The 19,208-nt window shown below is 37.4% G+C and overlaps 1 protein-coding gene across 1 annotated transcript; it reads right to left on the bottom strand.

Annotated features, from left to right (window-relative positions):
* Positions 1-1,330: 1,330 nt before the first annotated feature.
* LOC121869668 lies at positions 1,331-13,423 on the bottom strand. The gene is made up of 4 exons (XM_042371205.1): positions 12,989-13,423; positions 10,476-11,136; positions 9,219-9,294; positions 1,331-4,922 (listed from the first exon to the last, which is right to left on the bottom strand). The coding sequence occupies exons 1-4, from the start codon at positions 13,052-13,054 to the stop codon at positions 1,877-1,879; spliced, it is 3,849 nt and encodes a 1,282-aa protein (XP_042227139.1). The 5' UTR covers positions 13,055-13,423; the 3' UTR covers positions 1,331-1,876.
* Positions 13,424-19,208: the final 5,785 nt, after the last annotated feature.

Here is a 19,208-nt window from a genome sequence, read left to right as displayed (position 1 = left end):
ATTTCACCTCCAATGTAACTGCCACACGTGATCTCTTAGCAACATTGCTGGGAGTTTTAGTAGCTGGTTGCTTAGGCATTGCGAGATCACACAAAACACACGCCAGCACATGTGAGACCGAGGCGAGCGGAAGCTTATGGCGGAGGAATACGTACACACGCTGTCCTACGCTACGGCTGAGGCGCGCGGTTCAAAATTTTTGCTCGTAAGAATTTGCGAATAAATGGGGCAACCATTGCGAATAGTGGAAATGGGTAACAATAAACTGGTTGCGGATAAACGAGGTTACGAATACCGAGGCTATGAATACGGGGTTTGCCTGTATTAGATCTAGGACCATTAGATCTCCAAATCCATTAAGTGCTATTTACAATTTGTTAGATTCTGCTACATACAGTACTGTATGTTAGAATGAGGACCATTAGACCCAAAAGTCCATTAGATGAAGGTTTCACTGCACTGTACCGAGATTCTTTCCAAACATCACACAAAAACAACAAACTTCTTTTCAATGCTTAAAAAAAAATTATTGAGGTGATAATAAAAAAATACACAGAAAAAGTTATAAAATATATATTACAGGTTTGGTATGGTAACTGTGCTCTCAGAACCTGTTGCCAACCATCTTCTTAAAAAATCATTGATACAGGTACAGTACAGCACTCATAGTCTAAACATTCTATTGGTACAGGAGTAGTTAACAGTTGACTTGGGTTAATTCATAACAATCATAAAGATAAATTAACATCTCCTGCAACACCAATAATCTGTGACTAAGATGTGAGAAGCTCATAACTTAACATTCCATGGTAAGTCACATCTCCACAATTCTACTTTTAAGAGAAAAATCTTTATTTGGTCCAATTAAATTAATGGAAGTTTTAACTGATGATTAAAAGCCCTCCACTAGCTATATGTATCAAAGTTGACTGACCCTCACAAATAATTTACATAATGTGACAATATATACAGGTACAGTCACCAACAAATAGCCTGTTGCCTCTCCTCAGGAGCCACAAACCCCAAAATTCAAATTTGTGAATTCAAATCATTTCTGGACAGAAATGTCTACTGCTTCAGGGAACAGTAGGAGAGGTGACAGAACTTTTGTGGGTGACTTTACAGTACTTAAATACCATATTAACATCACAACAAAATTGAAAGCTGTATATTATATACTGTACATCATAGTTATTAAAAAAATAATCACTATATATATATATATATATATATATATATATATATATATATATATATATATATATATATATATATATATATATATATATATATATATATATATATATATATATATATATATATATATATTATATAAATTTTGAATTAAATCTAAAGTGTTGCAGAACAAGAGTACAACATCAAGAAGCTGTCAGTATAATGGCCACCTTTTTCATCACCTCAAACTAACAACACACAAACAGTAATACAGAGGACATATGCTACAAGACCTGACTCCCAAAAACCCTCGGAGTAAAAAGAAAGAGTGAAAATAATGAGGGATTTAAGCCATTCTTATGGAGCCCACTTTCACTCTGTGTATCTTGGCTACACTGATAGCAAGATCATTACTGAAGGAGGATGGTAAAAGTTTAAGTTATGACACCATCATCTGAAATATTGAAAAAACCAATTATTTTCAAAACACTACCATGACTTAAAAATCTTGAACTCAGAAGAAAAAATGGTATTCTTATACTCCACAACAAATCTTCTTCTTTAAAGATTAAGAGAGTGCATTAAATCAGACCATCTAACACAGTGACATAACTATGGGTAAGATGTACAGTATGTCAACACTAAAGTGATGTACAAAATAAAGAAGTAAGAATTCTCATTTTCTATACTGTACTGTTATCTATCTGTCAGTTTTATCAACATCATTCAGATATATCATACCACTACAGGTTTTCTTCACTTTAAAGCATTTGTTTATGCACATACACCTGAAGTTGAAAACTGCAAGACATTCCTCTCTTTTGATGAAGTCAATGAGGCATAAGAATTGATCATGGGTCGTAGAGTGGCAGATGGATTCTATCGTTAAAGAAAAGGGCTCAACCACTCCGTCAGAGCTATGATCCCTTTTAATGTTCTTGAAATGATGAACCATTGCCATGGCGCCTTTGTAGGACAGATTAGTACAGTCAAAGCAGATACACTGTGCTAGAGTCAATGTCAAGAATAGCTTACTTAGCCAAGTATTGGAAGAGTGTATCTCACTTGCTGTGGAATCATCCAGCTGAGATATGATACAGTGGACTCTTAAATCTCCACATATATCCTTCCTGACAGTGACAATATTACTTGTGTAGGTGAAGCTCAGGATATCATATAAATAAATATCTTCAATGACATAAATCAGATCTTCAAAGGTGTCTCCACTGCCAACTCCAGTACACAAACAGGGGAAACTTTCACAATTTGTACATAAAGACAACTCCGATGTTATTATAATTTCTTTCCCAGGGGGTTTATTACTCCTTCGTTCGGCACGCTCTTCTTTCGTGAGCCTCGGTTTCTTGGCAATTAGTTCCCGAACTTCACAACTACTTGATCTGTCTACTCTCAACTTTTTTGTCATTGTTGCTAAGTCATCATCAATAATTTCAGTATGAGTACTGATGACTTGTTTGACTCCTTTCAAGGAAAGCAGAGAATCTAATATCACTAGTCTGTCTATTTTATAATTTCCAAAGAAATTTAGCAACAGATAATTATTGGAGTTATTGTAGAATTCCACATTTCTCAACAGGAGTCTTTCTAACCTGGAAGGCAGGGACAGTGACACAACAAGGTTAAACATCCAAGAGCACCTCGGAAGTATCTGTAGTTTGGTAGATACCTTGTCAAGCTCCTCTGTTTCCATAATTCCCACTCTAACATCACACTTTTTTCTCTCTTGTTCAATTTCTTCTCCCATATTTGGTTCAAACCTTATATTTAAATTTTTTAGGTTTTTGAAGGCTGACAAGTTTAATTTAAATCCGTTCCAAACAAATACATCATGAATGCTCAGTGAAAAGAGGCGGTGACGGAATTTAAATCTATCGAGCAATTTCTGAAAATTGACAAAATATTTAATGGTGAGGTCCAGGTCGACATGATCCGGTATTTCTATGCGGTGTGAGGGCAGGACAGCTTCTTCAGAGAGCTTTAGCTGTTCACAGAGCTTTAACTCAACTCTTACTGACATGTCTCTGAGAGTGCCCAATCCTTTACAAGACATAATCTCAGTGAGAGAAGCTACATCATAAACACTTACATTCACCCTCACTAGTTTTCTCAAGCAAAAGCATTTCAGAATGTCTGGGATATCTGAACAGAGAAAAGGGCCGGTGTAATGAGTGATGTACACCGGACTTTTAGCATTGGAGATGGCATCAAAAAGCTTTACAACATTATCCTGATCTACTAATGGGACAGTTTTATTGTACTTCAAAATCAATTTAACATGGCAGCAGTGAAACAATTTCTTAATGTTTTTAATCTTATTCCAAATTTTAATAAGCATGTTTGTGTCTGTACTACTCTCAAGCTTAATAGTAACTGGATCATCTTCCCTCAATTCCACATTGTTCAGAATTTTCTCAAATCTTCTTAATTTTCCATCGTCCCAACATTTTTCAGTCTTAATTAGCCAACAGCGAATATGGGAGAGGAGATGGGCCACCAGCTCTAAAATTTGTCTGCGCCCATGACATGCATCATCAAGGTGTAAGATGAATCCCCATTTTGTGAATGGATCTTTCAATGGATTGACAAAAACAGGAAAATTCTTTTTAGGTTTTTGTTTTCCCTTTTTACTGCCAATTTCTTTGTTAGCTGCTTCTCCAGCAAGACTCTTGACATCAAGCAGTTTAATCAGATAGGTTTTTATGTAATGGATATTGCCTTTCAAACAATGAAGGTCTTTACACCACATTGAACAAACAAATTTGAAAACTCCTTTGAAGACATGAACATTACAAAGCCATTCCTGACAAGCCTTTGTGGGCTGGGAGATGACATACTTTGCTGCCATAAAGTCCCGGGCAATAAGATGAATGAATGTTGTGCCCTTCTCTTCATGATGTTCCAAAAATTTTTCCTTAATTTCACTTGAAATATTACAGAGATCACTTTCTTTCAGTACAAGTTTATTCTTACAAATAGCATTGAAAGCAATCTCTCCTAATTTTGTTATACATTCTACATCACCACAACTGTTCAACTTTTTTTTCACATATAATTCTGCAATCTCAAAATGTGTCCCATGAGTAACAGTGCTTCTCATCTCACTAAAAATCTTGATCATGTCAAAAGTAGTAAGGATTTCCTTGTACTCACAGTCTTCATACAAACGAAGGACAATTTTACTGTCTTTAAGGTTTAAACTCTTTAGTGCTGCCCTCACTTGTACTTCTCCATACGGTTCCACTTTAAGCACTTGCCAATCTACTGATGGAGAGTGGAGGCCGTGGTACTTCACTACCCATGTTCCATAACTCATCTCTTTACATATTGGACCCACAATATCAATGTCCCAGTTAATAAGAAAAAGAACCTGATTCATATGCATCTGTATTACTGCTTTTATTGAATCCATGCCATAGATACTCACCAATTCTGGAGCTAGGCTTTTAACACACCTGAATATTTGGTCCCAGAATTCTGTTTTGGCATCCCTGGTCCAACTACTTTGATGAGACAACCGCTGTCTGCTCCATTCATCTAAGTGTAGTATTAGCAAGAACTCTGATGACGGTTCCCTGCTGAATGAAGCAGCTAAGCTCTGGAGTAGTAGAGACTTTCCCGTGCCTCGATTACCACACAACAGTATGGGGGACTTTTCAACAGGCACAGCATATCGCTGGTCATTAATAAATTTCACCAGATCTTCAATCACAAACTCAGACAGCTCTCTGAGGAAAACATGAGAAAACTAGTTGAGGTTGTGACTCAGACCTAATATGCTCCAATGGAGCAAATTTCAACCCAGCATCTTGAAAACCTTATCAGCACACAATTAAAGATGCCTAAAAAATTGCATCACTGTACAGTATACTGTATATTTTTAGCTTAATTCTACAAGCAAACTTGGATGAAACAGAAGCACAAATGGATGGTTGAGGAGTTGCAAATCAATATACCATATAAAATGGAGAACAGTTAAAATAAAACTGTATCTGAAAACTATGGAGACTCATCTTGCAATACTATATTATAGCTAAGCTTGGATTGGGTGACCCATGTACTACAATGCATAGTAAACTAGTCTGTGGGTTGTAAACCCAAGGCTCCTAGGACCTAACATGTGACTGGAACAGTACAAAAGCTAGTTTATGCTTTCCTTCAGATTCAAGTTTCTATAAGAGACCATTATGGATACAGCACCTACAGTACCACTAAAGACTGAATGTACTGATGCAGTACGGTATACTGTAATCAAACCTACTTGCAATCATTTCCAATAATAATGAAGATAATGAAAGTTACCTTTTGAGACAGCTCTGATATTGAATTTTTGATGTTTGGAATTTTCAAATGCCAAGTTCATGAGCTAATATGTTAAGTCTTATAAGTGAGGATTTTGCTTTAGACCTAACATTGAAGTTATTGGCAGATCTTTCTAACATTTCCTTCCTTAAGTATCCTTCTAGTAAAATGGAGGTTTCTTGACATTTAGAACCAGTTCTTAGGTTTCTGGATTCTGTAGGGCCTTAAGTGGCAGTGAGGATGGAGATGGTTACAATACAAGCCACTTTCCTCCTAGCTCTTGCCTAAGGGAAACATTTGTCTGAGCTCCAAGTTTTGATAATTTTATATCTTTATGGCAGGCAATATCTTGGGCTCGTCTCAGATCATGTAATAAGTTTCACTCTAAAAGTAAGACTCCCAGCTTTGGGTCACTGGGAATTTGTTTCCAGACTTGGAAGCTGGAGGATGGCCTTCACCATTCACTCTGTTTGTTGGAGGCATTATCATCTTCCCTAAGATGAACACATCATTTACAATAGCAGGAATTTATTTCAAATCTACTGTATAAGTTGAAGTCACTAAACCATAATCATTTAATAGAAGAGAATAGACTACCAAAGTTATTCAACCAGGATGTATGATACTCCGTACCTAAGGCACACTATTTACATGGAGTTGCATCTACTTTGTCATTCCTAAGAGGGATGTGAATGATATCCATCCTTCGAGGAGGAGCTTGGGCACTGGCAAGTGTTTCCGAGTTGCTTTCTGGAGGAGACCACTACAACTTTCGACTGTGTGGCACTTGGGGGCTTGTAAGGTTATTTCCTTGAATAAGAACTTACTGGTAGCTCATATTGTGGGGTACACAACTGCACAAGCACTTGAGACTTTTAGTGTTTACTTCTAGCTGGATTTAGATACAAGAATCACCCAAACCAAGCAGTAAAAGGCTATAATTGGGATATTGATCCTAAAAATCCATTTTGTAAATGAGCCTGGGTCAGTGGGTCAGCCAACTCTGGTTCTTTCCCTCCTCCTATAGTGAGGGTTACATAGGTGAGGTGTAACAGAAGTTGATCATGAAATAGTGCTTTTTATATCATGATGATTTTAGAGAAGAACACTGGTGCTGGTGCAAGTGAGACTTAAAATGCTTTCAGCCTGTAGTGTAATCATAAATGTTCTATCCCTTTGTATATAGAAACCAGGATATGGTGACAAAATATTAACTTACTTTCAAATTATTGACATTGATATTGAAACAGTTTATTTAACCCGAAAAATACAGATATGAAGTCAAAAATATTAACTACATTTTGACATGGCTGAGCCAATTGAGAGCCTGAGCTCTCTTAGTTCTAACTATGTGTCTAGATCTTGGAAACCTTAAGTTTTCAACCCATGGACCTGTTGACTACAAATGAGTTGCCTAAGAAAGGCATTAAGGTTTGAAAGTTTACTGAAAAAGTAAACATTGTCACCATAAAATTTTTTGATATTTTTATTGAAATTAGACACTGTACTGTATGTTTAATGACAAGGTCCACTTTATACTGACAGATCTATCAGCCAGCTTACTTGCCAAACCTCATATTTATCCACCAGTCTTTGTGTGTGTGTGTGTGTGTGTGGGGTGCTGGCAGGCACTAACCCCTCAGTTTTCTTGTATGTTTTTGTTGTTAAAACATCTTTATCATAACATCCTGTTGTAGAGCTATATTAAATCATCATCATAGATAAAGACAACAATTGATGACAACAAATTTGAGGCTGTAGACACCAACGCCCGGCAGAGCAACAGCCAGTTACCACCGCCTCCCTCACCTCTTATTACCATCTCATCCATCACCACCATCATTACAGGCTGCCTTTCCTATTCTTTCCATGATGAAGAGAGGATTCACTTCACCCAGAGTTGAGCCATATGTTTACTTCTCATTCATTTAGTTAAATAAATACTTAAAAACTTCAACAATGTGTTTACCAATATTGTACCAAATGAAACATTCATGTCAATCATATATAAGTGACTTTAGAAACAAATTCTCATACTGTATATATGGAATAATGACCCCTTTAGGGCCAATTCAGTTAGCACGCTCTTCTTCAGGAAAAGATCCTGAACTCTGTACATACAGTATATGAAGCTTTTATACCCTAAAAAGTTTTCATGCAAATACTTGATTGAACAATAACTTTCCACTGAATGTTTGTTCTTTGACACAAGCTCATATGTGTAAGGGAGGAGAACATAATTCTCATTTATCCTAAACCTTGTGCACTTGTGGATGTAGTGCATGTCTTTGTGTTTATTGTTTTGTTTTTTGTTTTTTTCCGGGAGGGGGGGGGGGGGTTCTATTCCATTTATTTTATGCTTATGTTACATTACACTGTACAGATAATCCCTACTTAACACAAAAGATATATTCCTATGAAGTTTGTGCTGCGCAAATTTGTGCTGAACGAGTAAAAGATAAAAGTTACATGTTGGGAGGAAAGAAAGAATGTGCAAGAGGGTACAGGACTGTTGCCCACTAAATACTCCCTGAAGATACTACAGTACTTCTCTCACTTCAACACTTTCTTCTTTTATCATTAAACTTAAAAACATATTTAGTGTAAAATACTGAAAATATTTAAGGTTTCTCTAAAAAATAAAACATTTAAGATATATTTAATATTCGGACACTAAAGGGAAAGAGGAAACAGTATGATACAGTTAGTAAGCTGACCAGGGGTGAAGAGGGTATACTAAATAGTTCTTAAGACATTATTTTTTTCTCACTTCAACAATAATTCCATCATTTCAAAACACTTTCTTCACAAACTGTAACTCTCCTTCCCTAAATAACTACTGTCTAGACTACAGTTGTACAGATTCAAGGTGACTTGTGTCTGAAGGAACAGCACAGTGCAGCAATAAATGTATGACTGAATAAAATGAGAGTATGTTGCAGCAATAAGAGTGAATGTATGACTGAATACAGAGAGAATCTATGTTGCAGCAGTAAGAGTGAATGTATGAGAGTGAATACAGAGAGAATCTATGTTGCAGCAGTAAGAGTGAATGTATGACAGTGAATACAGAGAGAATCTATGTTGCAGCAGTAAGAGTGAATGTATGACTGAATACAGAGAGAATCTATGTTGCAGCAGTAAGAGTGAATGTATGAGAATGAATACAGAGAGAATCTATGTTGCAGCAGTAAGAGTGAATGTATGAGAGTGAATACAGAGAGAATCTATGTTGCAGCAGTAAGAGTGAATGTATGACAGTGAATACAGAGAGAATCTATGTTGCAGCAGTAAGAGTGAAAGTATGACAGTGAATAAAGAGAGAATCTATGTTGCAGCAGTAAGAGTGAATGTATGACAGTGAATACAGAGAGAATCTATGTTGCAGCAGTAAGAGTGAATGTATGACAGTGAATAAAGAGAGAATCTATGTTGCAGCAATAAGAGTGAATGTATGACAGTGAATAAAGAGAGAATCTATGTTGCAGCAGTAAGAGTGAATGTATGACAGTGAATACAGAGAGAATCTATGTTGCAGCAGTAAGAGTGAATGTATGACAGTGAATACAGAGAGAATCTATGTTGCAGCAGTAAGAGTGAATATATGACAGTGAATAAAGAGAGAATCTATGTTGCAGCAATAAGAGTGAATGTAAGTCTAATAAAGATTATTTTCAACCCTAAAAAACTCAAACAAGGAAAGTAAACTTAAATTAACTTACTGTATCCGAGAAATATTGGGGACAATGTAGTTCTGAGGCGGTGCATACTTCTTGTGGATTTCAAAACGGAGCTTCTCTGTAAAAAGTAAATAAATAAAATAAAGAAAAAGAAAATTAGGACAAAGTAAAAATCTAATTTCAAGAAAATACAAGATGCAATTATCTATATCCTACAGTACGTCCTCACTTAACGTTGCCCCTGATAACGTTCTTTCGTTATAACGTCGCTATTCTTTAGATACTCATGATTTGCATAACATCCCGCCGATTCAGTATAAAGCCATCAAGGGCTACTTTGTACGACGCATCACATCTTGACGCGCTACACTCTCACCCGCAGACGGCGTCCCCAGTCTTTGTTAGGTTACCACAGCGTTCGTGCGTGTGTTTTTACTCTTATAACTGTACTATAACCATCGAAATGGCTTCCAAACGCCCATCAAGTGCTACTGACGCCAGTGTTGTGAAGAAGCAACGTAAGACCATTAGCCTTGCTACTAAAATGGAGGTTTTAAACCGGAAGGAGGAGCCACCCTCCTCCTCCTCCTCTCCACTACCCACCAGACACCTCCGTCCATCACTGAGTACAATACAAAATGATTTAGTTTATTTATATATACTGTATACCATTTTCTATAAAAATGACATTGAACTTCTGTATACGTAATGTGTTTTATGGGGTAGTGGGAGGCTGGGAAACGTAACTCCCATAATTTATCTATTTCTTATGGGAAAAATTGATTCCGTTAACATTGTTTCCGGAACGGAACCATAACGTTAAAAGAGGACTTACTGTACTGGGTATGTAATATTTCTTAATTATGAACTCAAGTTAGGTGAACAAATACCGAGTCTATATTCCCCTCACCTTTACTGATCAGGCATGGATGTCTGCAAGATAAATTTCAGAGGGTGGCAAAATTAATTAAATGGCGAAAATTTTATGCAAAATCTGGTTACAACTTTTATTAGTACAGTGCTGACAGGTATATTAAATAAGCAATATACCTGTATTTGACTTCTCATCTATATTTTATTACCAATACAGTAATGAACCTGCACTGTAATCCCCCCCCCCCCTCAATGAGAGGGTGAGAGTAACTGCCCACAATGAGCAACAGAGGATTAAAAAAGAATACAATGCACAAGAGGGACAAAACACAGTCAGCTTCCAGCATAAACTGCATTAATTTTCATGGCTTTACTCTTAAATGACTATTAACCTGCAGCTTACATAAAAGTTTATCCAATACATACCTACAATATTGTCGACTATCTGATCGTCCATTTGTGCTTCCTGGCGGCAATGAAGCACGTCAATTTCAAGTTGTTCTTTTGAGTAATCCAGATGATTATATAAGACTTTCATTGCTTTATTTAATTTCTCCAGACATTCATCAAAATTTTTCGTACTGAAATTATATCGTGGATGAAAGAGGACAGTCCTAGTGTCTTTTATCTGGATTAGGGATTCCAGCAAAGAATCACTGAGCTTATACTGTAACATTTCATTGATTATCACATTCAAAATGAAAATCAGATCCAACTCATGGAGGATTTTGCACTTTTCATGGTTGGGCACCAGTAAATCCTTCACTGTAACCTGCGATAGGATGTCACCATTCTCTCTAATATTGGTGAACTGTTTTGATTTCCTCATCTGTATATGAGGCTGCTGTGGTTGAGGATCTTTTCCACCCTTGTTCTTTCCTTTCTTTTTGTCATTAGTTTTAGTTTTATTATTCATCTGATGAAATAGATCCATAAGTCTCATATCAGGCATAACTTGTGTATTCAGATTGTCTTGAACATACTGGGCACTTTTGAAACCACGTACAAAGATGTCAACAGCAGCTTTCAAGCAAGAGCTCTGCAGAAATTGGTAGAGAGGAAGTAAACGTCTCAGCCCCTTATCTCCCTGTAAGAAAGCACAAATATATCAATATCTATTCAAAAACCCTGTCTCTGATTGTTCAATTTAGTACATTAATCACAGGAATAACAGTAATACTGTACCAATAGTTAGTTTATTTAAAAAAAAAATTAATAATAATAATAATTAATGAACAAATACTGTAAAATAATAATAATACTCAATATGCAAAAAAAGATTAAAGAAAAAAGCAAACACAGATACATTAAGTATAGTTTCACAACTGTAGCAATGAAAGTCAATTAAAAAAGCACTGTCACTTGAGCCTTCTGTACTGTATACTGTATTTTTGTCACACAATCAAATGGATCTTATACAGGTACTGCCAAAGCAAGTAAAGCCTTTAGTTACTTTCTGTTCGTCTCCAGTTTGGCCAGCTGCAGCAGGAAGAAAGGTAACTGATCTTATAACTGAGGCACTGAGTAGGAAAAAAGAACAGGCCACATAAATACTCACACAAGGCTCAGAGTGGAACAAGGTCCTCACCACTACAAGGGGGTAAATTTTACCCAAGAGTCAGAGTTAACAAAACATCAGCCAAATAGTCTGGCTAACAAAGTACCAAACTTTATAACATTAAAGGTTAAGCAAAGTTTGAATTCACTTCTTGCCTTAACAGGGAATTAGTGACTGACTGACAGATTGATCATTAAAACACATGACACTCCCCAGGTTGAAGATGACTTGGGTTATGGATTTCCAACTACAGTATGCAGATTATGATTTTCAATTTATGCAGTACCCTGTACTATTTTTGCATGTTTTCTCCCAACACTAATACAGTACAGAACAGGTATGTCTATGTGCTACCTCCTGATGATGTCACCTTCAGTACATTCTGAGCATTTCGTTTCAAAATGTTCCATATAAACAAACAACCAACAGCTTCAGAATTTTGTTTTTTAAATTATAATAAACAAACTTTCCTACTTAATTTTGCATTATTTTCACAGATCCTGACAGATGACATTCTAGAATAAGCTTAATTACCCTGTGTTTCCAGCTCCTGAGTTCCATGATCACTTTGGGTTCAGCTGCAACATCTTAGTGGTTACACTTTTTATGAGCTTTATAAATAAAATTTCTGGTCTTGTGTGCTCTACTGTTTATATGTACATTTTTTCAAACCTTTCCACAGATTCAGAGTGTATAACATACTGTACTGTACTGTACTGTACTCAGGTAAATTGCTTCAGTTACAGTATCAACTACTGTACAGTATAATACTCTACTACAAATAATTATTCAGTTGGTCCATGCCCTCACATGCCTCATTGTCATATACTGTACAGTACTGTATCTCATAAAATATTATGCCTTAATCTTTTCCTCTTTTCATTTCCTATAATCAACTGTGGGTAAAATTACCTTCCTTAACCTCTATTCATAGATAGGGCATTTACTTTTATTCTCTTCACCACCGATCAGCTTGTTAGCCACTTGGGCGGTCGGTCACGTCGCTGTTACGCACGCACCGTTGGCAAGTACTATACAGGCAATTTGAAGATATTACAAGGATTTGCAAAGATAATAATTGATAACTGACCCACCACCCATTTCTCATAGAAAATAATTTTAAAAACACTATAATTTCAGTGTGTTTTATAGTGGACACTTTCGTAGTTTGTGCAAATGTGTTAAAAAGTAGTTATTTCTAAAACAAACCAAACTTAACCTTAGTTGATAAGAAAAACAAGCAGCAGAAGCATTGTTAATAGACCTCACCAACCTAACCAAGAAACCTACCTAACCTTACTTCCTAGCTGAGGGGTTCCACCACACGGAATATTAAACCGAGAACTGTACTAAGTGGGTCATTGTAGGATAATTTACCTACCTCCTGTATGCAGTCAACCTCCATCCTCTGGTCGACCTCCATCCTCGGGTCGACCTCCACATCCATGGGTCGGTCGTGAAGAACCTGTCATCGGGGTCTCAACATAATACCTGACAAAATCACTGGATCTTAAGACACTAGTTCAGGAACCAGTAATACTTGTCTTTCGTTACGCCAAAGTAATAGCAGTGATGATGGCCAGCGTCAGCACCCATGTGTCAGGGCTCGGGAGGAACTGCGTTTCTTGTTCTTCGGGCTTAATTTTCACTCATATCTTCTTCGTCTCCATAACTTACAGTGCCTTGTGCCACATGACCAGCACCAGTCACGTGTTCCTTCTCTTTTTCCTTTGCGTGTTTGTTCTTCGTTGATCAAATTATGCGCCTTTATTGACCAATTTCTCCAGTGTTTCCAAGTCCAACGAAAGCTACTCATAGTTGCCAACTGAAAATTTCACATGGCGCTAGATTCCTTTCAAAAAGCGCTAAACTTATAAATGAAGCTAATAAAAGTGCCAGGAATTACTGTAGTTGTGGTAAATTATACAAATATTACTGATTCAAATGATGTGATACTACTCATCAGTATTCCACATCTGCTTGATCCCAATCTGCATCTCCTCCTCGATGTCTTTATCTTGTCCTAGGTCACTTTCAGCTTGTTGCAGTTCATGCGAGGATCCTGTTGTGGTTGTGATGACTCATATGTCTTTACTTTTATTTTTTTCACCACTGATCGGCAGTTAATAATCATAAAAATTAACAACAACTTCCATGCCTTCTTAGTCTACACTTGATAGCATTGTATTTAAACTTGATGCAAAGTACTGTTTTGAAGTTTTGACTCGACAATACTCATGACTAAAGATGCCTTCCACATCAGCGCTGGAATGGACCACTGTCAAAGCTAATTCAAGAGAGGTCACTTAAGGAATTTTCTTCTGTTGCATCCCTGTCTGTTTTGTTTCCATAATACGTGATGAAGCTTCTAAAAAAAATGGAACTCAATGCGTGTGATTTCATCCGGAAACTTGCACTGTGACATCTGCTTTTCAAACTCGTGTCCTAGGTACGGATGTGGATTTTAGTTATGTACTAAATCTCCTTTCTTTCAACAAGATGAACAAGGTCACTTAGCAATTTGGTTGGATCCGGTAATTCAGTTTCAAGTTGCTTATTTACACGCTGAAGTTCAACTAGTACTTGCCAACAGTGCGTGAGAGACGTGACCGATCGCCCAAGCGGCTACGAGCTGATCAGTGGTGAAGAGGATAAAAGAAAGGATATGCTCTAAGATATTAGAAGACAGTTTTTCTTGTCACAAAACATTTCATAAGAGGAGCTGAGCTGTGTAACACCGTTCACCATTTCTTCCTATTTTACTTTAAGATCTTCTTTTATAATACTTGAAATTTTGGCGGTAGATTAGGCCAAAAAACAAAAAAGCGCTAAACTGGAAACTGCGGGCACTTCTGACAATTTGTATAACCAATAAATTCTTTTGGCACACGTAATCCACTTTCTTGATATTTCAATATATCGAAGAAGTATATTTAATAGACGTACAAATATGTGTACTTCATGAGGTAATAACACTGTTGGATTCACAAATATATGATGATTAGATTACCCTCACAATTGGCAACACTGAAAACATGTCGCAAAACGTATGAGACAACAATGTTTCATAAACGTATATGATTAAAATCTTCCTTTAGCTCTGTAATAGTTCCTTGAGTCAACAGATGAATATTCATACGTGTGAGCCTAGACATTAGTACAATATATAAGTTTTTACTGTAATCTGTATACTATACAGTACAGTATTCCTTTTCCCTCTACACTTCAACGTATAATGATAGGAACAATAATTATTTTTAAGTAAAATCATAATAAAGATTTAATATTGGTTTGGCATGTATATTAAGGGAGTCAGGACAAAAGCTCCCCCAGTTAAAATGTAAAGTACTGTAGGACAAAATCCCCCGTTACAGTGCAAAATAGGTTAGGTTAGGTTCATAAACTGTATACGTATAATAAAAATACAAAATGCTTATTATTATTTGTGCTAGAGGGCTTTGTCTGAGGGTTTTTTCTCCGACACTAACATATTAAGACTATACAGGTATAGTATACAGTTTAGCATGTGTAATGTATAGACAATGTCGGTATACAGTGTACTGTACATAAATTTCTAATGGTGTTTTTCCACAGAAAAAACTGTATAGACCAGGAGCGCACACACACACACGTTGGGTTGTAGTGGATTTCTCCCCTACAAACGCTGTGTGTCGCTGAGTAGCAGCCCCGCGAATTCCACAGTGTGTGCCTCATGGTCTGGGTCAACCAGCGCTGCCATACATCACGGAGGTCAACTACTAAGCCACGCCTACCCCCGCTATTTAAGACCTGACCTCGTGGTGACCTCTCTCCTCTTCTAGTTACAGCCGCAGCAAGCTACACCTCCTCCTCCGCCGCTGCCTGGCGGTCCTCGCTCCCGCCGGCGAGCATGGCGACCCACAAGCCGTCCTCCTCTGAGCACCCTCACCAACCAGCTCTCTCTACATCACGCTTGCAACCACGCTGCCACTTCCCAGCACCAAGCTGCATTGTACATCCAATACAACATGTATACAGAGAGCACATTGTGAGTTTCCTTTCTCCAACCCATCCTGAGTGTGAACCCAAACCCATACCTCCACAGGGTAAGGTCAGGTTGGGTTAAGTTAGTATTCTTTCCTCTATACCTGTATATGGCAACTCCACAAATCTTTTCAAAATTTCAATAGGGTGTTATTGTCTACAGTATATATTGTACTATACATACTGAACCAATGCTGACTTGTTTGGTGATCTTACTTAATATCTATCTTACTACAAGTGCATTAGAACAGATGTCAATAGCAACCCAGATAAGAGATAGGGAAAGTTAATTTTTTCTAGAAAGTTACCTGGAGTCAAATGGTGTGATCACTGCCATGGTTGAGTGGTGTTATACTAATCCAGGGGTGGATCCAGGAATATTCAAGAAGTTGTGGGTGGGGGGAACATGGCAAGCACAGCGAGCCCACCCAGCTGCCCCCCCCCCCACCATTTTTTTTTAAATCTGACCAAAATCATGGATATTTTGAGGCCATTATTTTTTTAAACGAGATAGCCCACCAGGGCACAGGTCAATGACGCACATCAGGGCCTGGGGGCAAAATAATAATAATAATAATAATAATAATAATAATAATAATAATAATAATAATAATTACAAAAAAGAATAACAGTGAGAAACAATATATGTATGTTGTGTTATCAAAGTAAGAGAAACAATTGAGATCCTGCAATTGTGTGTAAATGAGGCAGAAAGTCAGATCAGCAACCTGGGACTTGGTAAAAATTTTTGTGATGCCATATGGCAGCAGAGTCTACCATTAGGCAACACATTATGCTTCCAATATCTTCCCAAGTGGTAGTACCTCCCTGTTTGATAGCTGTCTACTACCTACTGTGCACTTGATATTAAGAAGATATTTTGAGGTCAATAGTAATTACTTTTTACAATACAAAAACACCTGATACAATATTGCATTAAAGAAAAAATACAGTAAAGGAATTTTATGATGAAAAGGAGGCAGGGGGGGGGGGGTTGAGTAGTACTCAGAGAAGAACCACTTCCAGCAATAACCTTAATCTTGTCAGCGTTAGTCCAGATAGTACGCACCGTTGTGGGGGTTAGACCAAGCACAGCGGCTATGTCCACAGCACATTCCCCTTTATCAAATCGGGTTAATACATCCATTTCTTAGCAAGGGTAATGGTCTTACGTTGCCTCTTCACTACACTAGCATCAGTAGCACTTGTTGGGCACTTGGAAGCCATTTCGAATGGTTGGAATACAGTTTTAGAGCAAAAGCACTTAAGTACACATGAATGATGTGAAGTCGTAACAGAGACTGGCTTGGCGTCGCTTGGGGATGCTGTGACGTTCTGCGAGCGAGGGCAGCGCACCGAGCCGAGAGAGCGTAGCGCGGCCAGACAAGAGAAGGTGATGCGCCATAGAAAGTAGTCCGTGACGACGCAAAATGACGTAGTATCGGATCACTGGGACGTTAAACGAATATTGGGTCTCTAAAGTTCAGCAACATAGTACCGAAACAACGTTAAGCGGGACGACGTTAAGCGAAGACTTACTGTATTACTATGTACAGAGCCCCTGTTGGCAGGTACTGGGTATGTACAGGCTCTTTAAACTACCTGAACATGTACTAACATACGCCCACACGTCTGAATATGTACAGTACAAATGTAAATTAAAAATTATCTTACACCCACACACTTAGTTCAGCTAGATGGTCGGCCCACTAACCACTACCTCTATATTTCTTCAATTTCCTCTCGGTTTATTCTTTCTTCAACTACTAAGCTGCCTCATCCAAACTTTAATAAATTGTGTTTCACATGTTGAAAATAGCAGTACAGTACTGTAATGTATTTTACATGTGGTCTATATACTTGTAGTACAGTATTGTACTATATAAAATTTCAATTATCAATGCTTCATGTTTATTACAAATATTACTTTTTGTTTCAATAAATTACAAATAAACAATAGATAAGGTTGTCAATCTCAATAATGTATCTTAAAATTCTATTTTAGAAATGGATAATATAAAATAGCAATGTACACTCGGTAAAACAACTACCGTACAGGTGGGGGCCCCATGATTTTCATACTGAACATTCCCGTTATCTCACGAGGGTTGGTAGGCCTGAATGCGAGACATTTCGTACTTAATTTGGTAGGCCTAAATTAGCTATTTCCTTGACAATATTGAATTACTTTGTTACCATATGACTGGAGAATGTCAGTATAAGTTAAACTGTATGTTGTATTAAATGTTCCACACACCTGGACTACAGTAACCATGGAAGTGGATGAGTTGCCATATAGGAATACATTACAGTGACCCCTCGTTTAACGAACACCTCGGTTAACGTAATTTCGATTAACGAACTGCCTTCCATAAGGATCTTCAATTCGGTTAACGAACTTCTTACGAACCGACCTCAACATGTTTTCGCTTGCACTGACCGGGCAACCAGCTTTAGTATCAGTCCGCCAATACATTAATCGGTTCTAGGGCTTAAATTCCTTACTATTTTTGTAAATATCAAGAAGTTTATACTATTCAATAATTTCAAAAGTTTAATATTCAATTTTTTAGTCATTTTAACAATTATTGAACAAAATTGAAGGTAAAGTGACTAGTTTAATGCGCGGCATCCAGCCTCTTAACACAGCAAACAGGCGTCAGTCTCTCTCTGTTTTCACTGGAGGTAACATCTTGCTTGAGACTCTCTTCAACTAAACGCTTTTTTTCTGTGTTTCCAAGCAAATTATTGGTCATTTTGAAATATATTTTATATATTGACAATATATAATGCAGTGCAGCGTTGATTTAAAGAAAATAATCTTGAATTAAACCAGAGAGCTAAAATTTTATGGGTGAAATGGCACCATGGGGTGACTTCTCTTCCACCCCAATGCCTTCTCTTCTTCCTTCTCCTCCACCCCCATTCTAAATCCCATCATCATCATCATCATCCAGGAGCCTTCTACATACACACCTCAAAGTAAGTGAACTTTTCTACCATTTTTGTTGAATTTAGGAAATTTTCGGTGAGCTGGAACCAATTACCCAAAAACCCATTGAAACAATGGTTTCGGTTAACGAACGTTTCGGTTAACGAACGACCTTCTGGAACGGATTGAGTTCGTTAACCGAGGGGCCACTGTATATGTTTGGCAGAATTAGTGGATATAGTAAAGGTTTAAGATTATTTGGCAACAGAATTTCAAATCTGTATTTGTATTGCTACTTCACTTTGGGCTAATGCCACATTATGTCATTCTTTATTTGTACTGTAAAATATAACCAAGCTGTTCCTAAACATGTGAATAGCTCCACAGTTCACATGACGTCATAATGGAACCCGGCCCAATGACGCTTTACCATACGGTCGATAATTCCGGAAAGTCTAGTACTACTGGGTTTCGTTTCAGAGTGCCGATCACTTGTTTCGAGCATGTGTGGCCGAACCCATACTCACCCAGGGCTACCAAAGCGAGGAATGCCTCTGGGGCCTTTTTGAAACACTTCGTTTGCAGTGTTAGTTTGTTTCGCGCAGGAATTGTAACAGTAGTTTTTTTACCGAGTGTACCATACATA

Source organism: Homarus americanus, unplaced genomic scaffold (genome assembly GCF_018991925.1).
Source record: "Homarus americanus isolate GMGI-L3 unplaced genomic scaffold, GMGI_Hamer_2.0 scaffold23578, whole genome shotgun sequence".
NCBI lineage: Eukaryota > Metazoa > Arthropoda > Malacostraca > Decapoda > Nephropidae > Homarus > Homarus americanus.
Note: the sequence above shows the minus strand (reverse complement) of the source record. Positions and strands in the feature narration are given on the sequence as shown.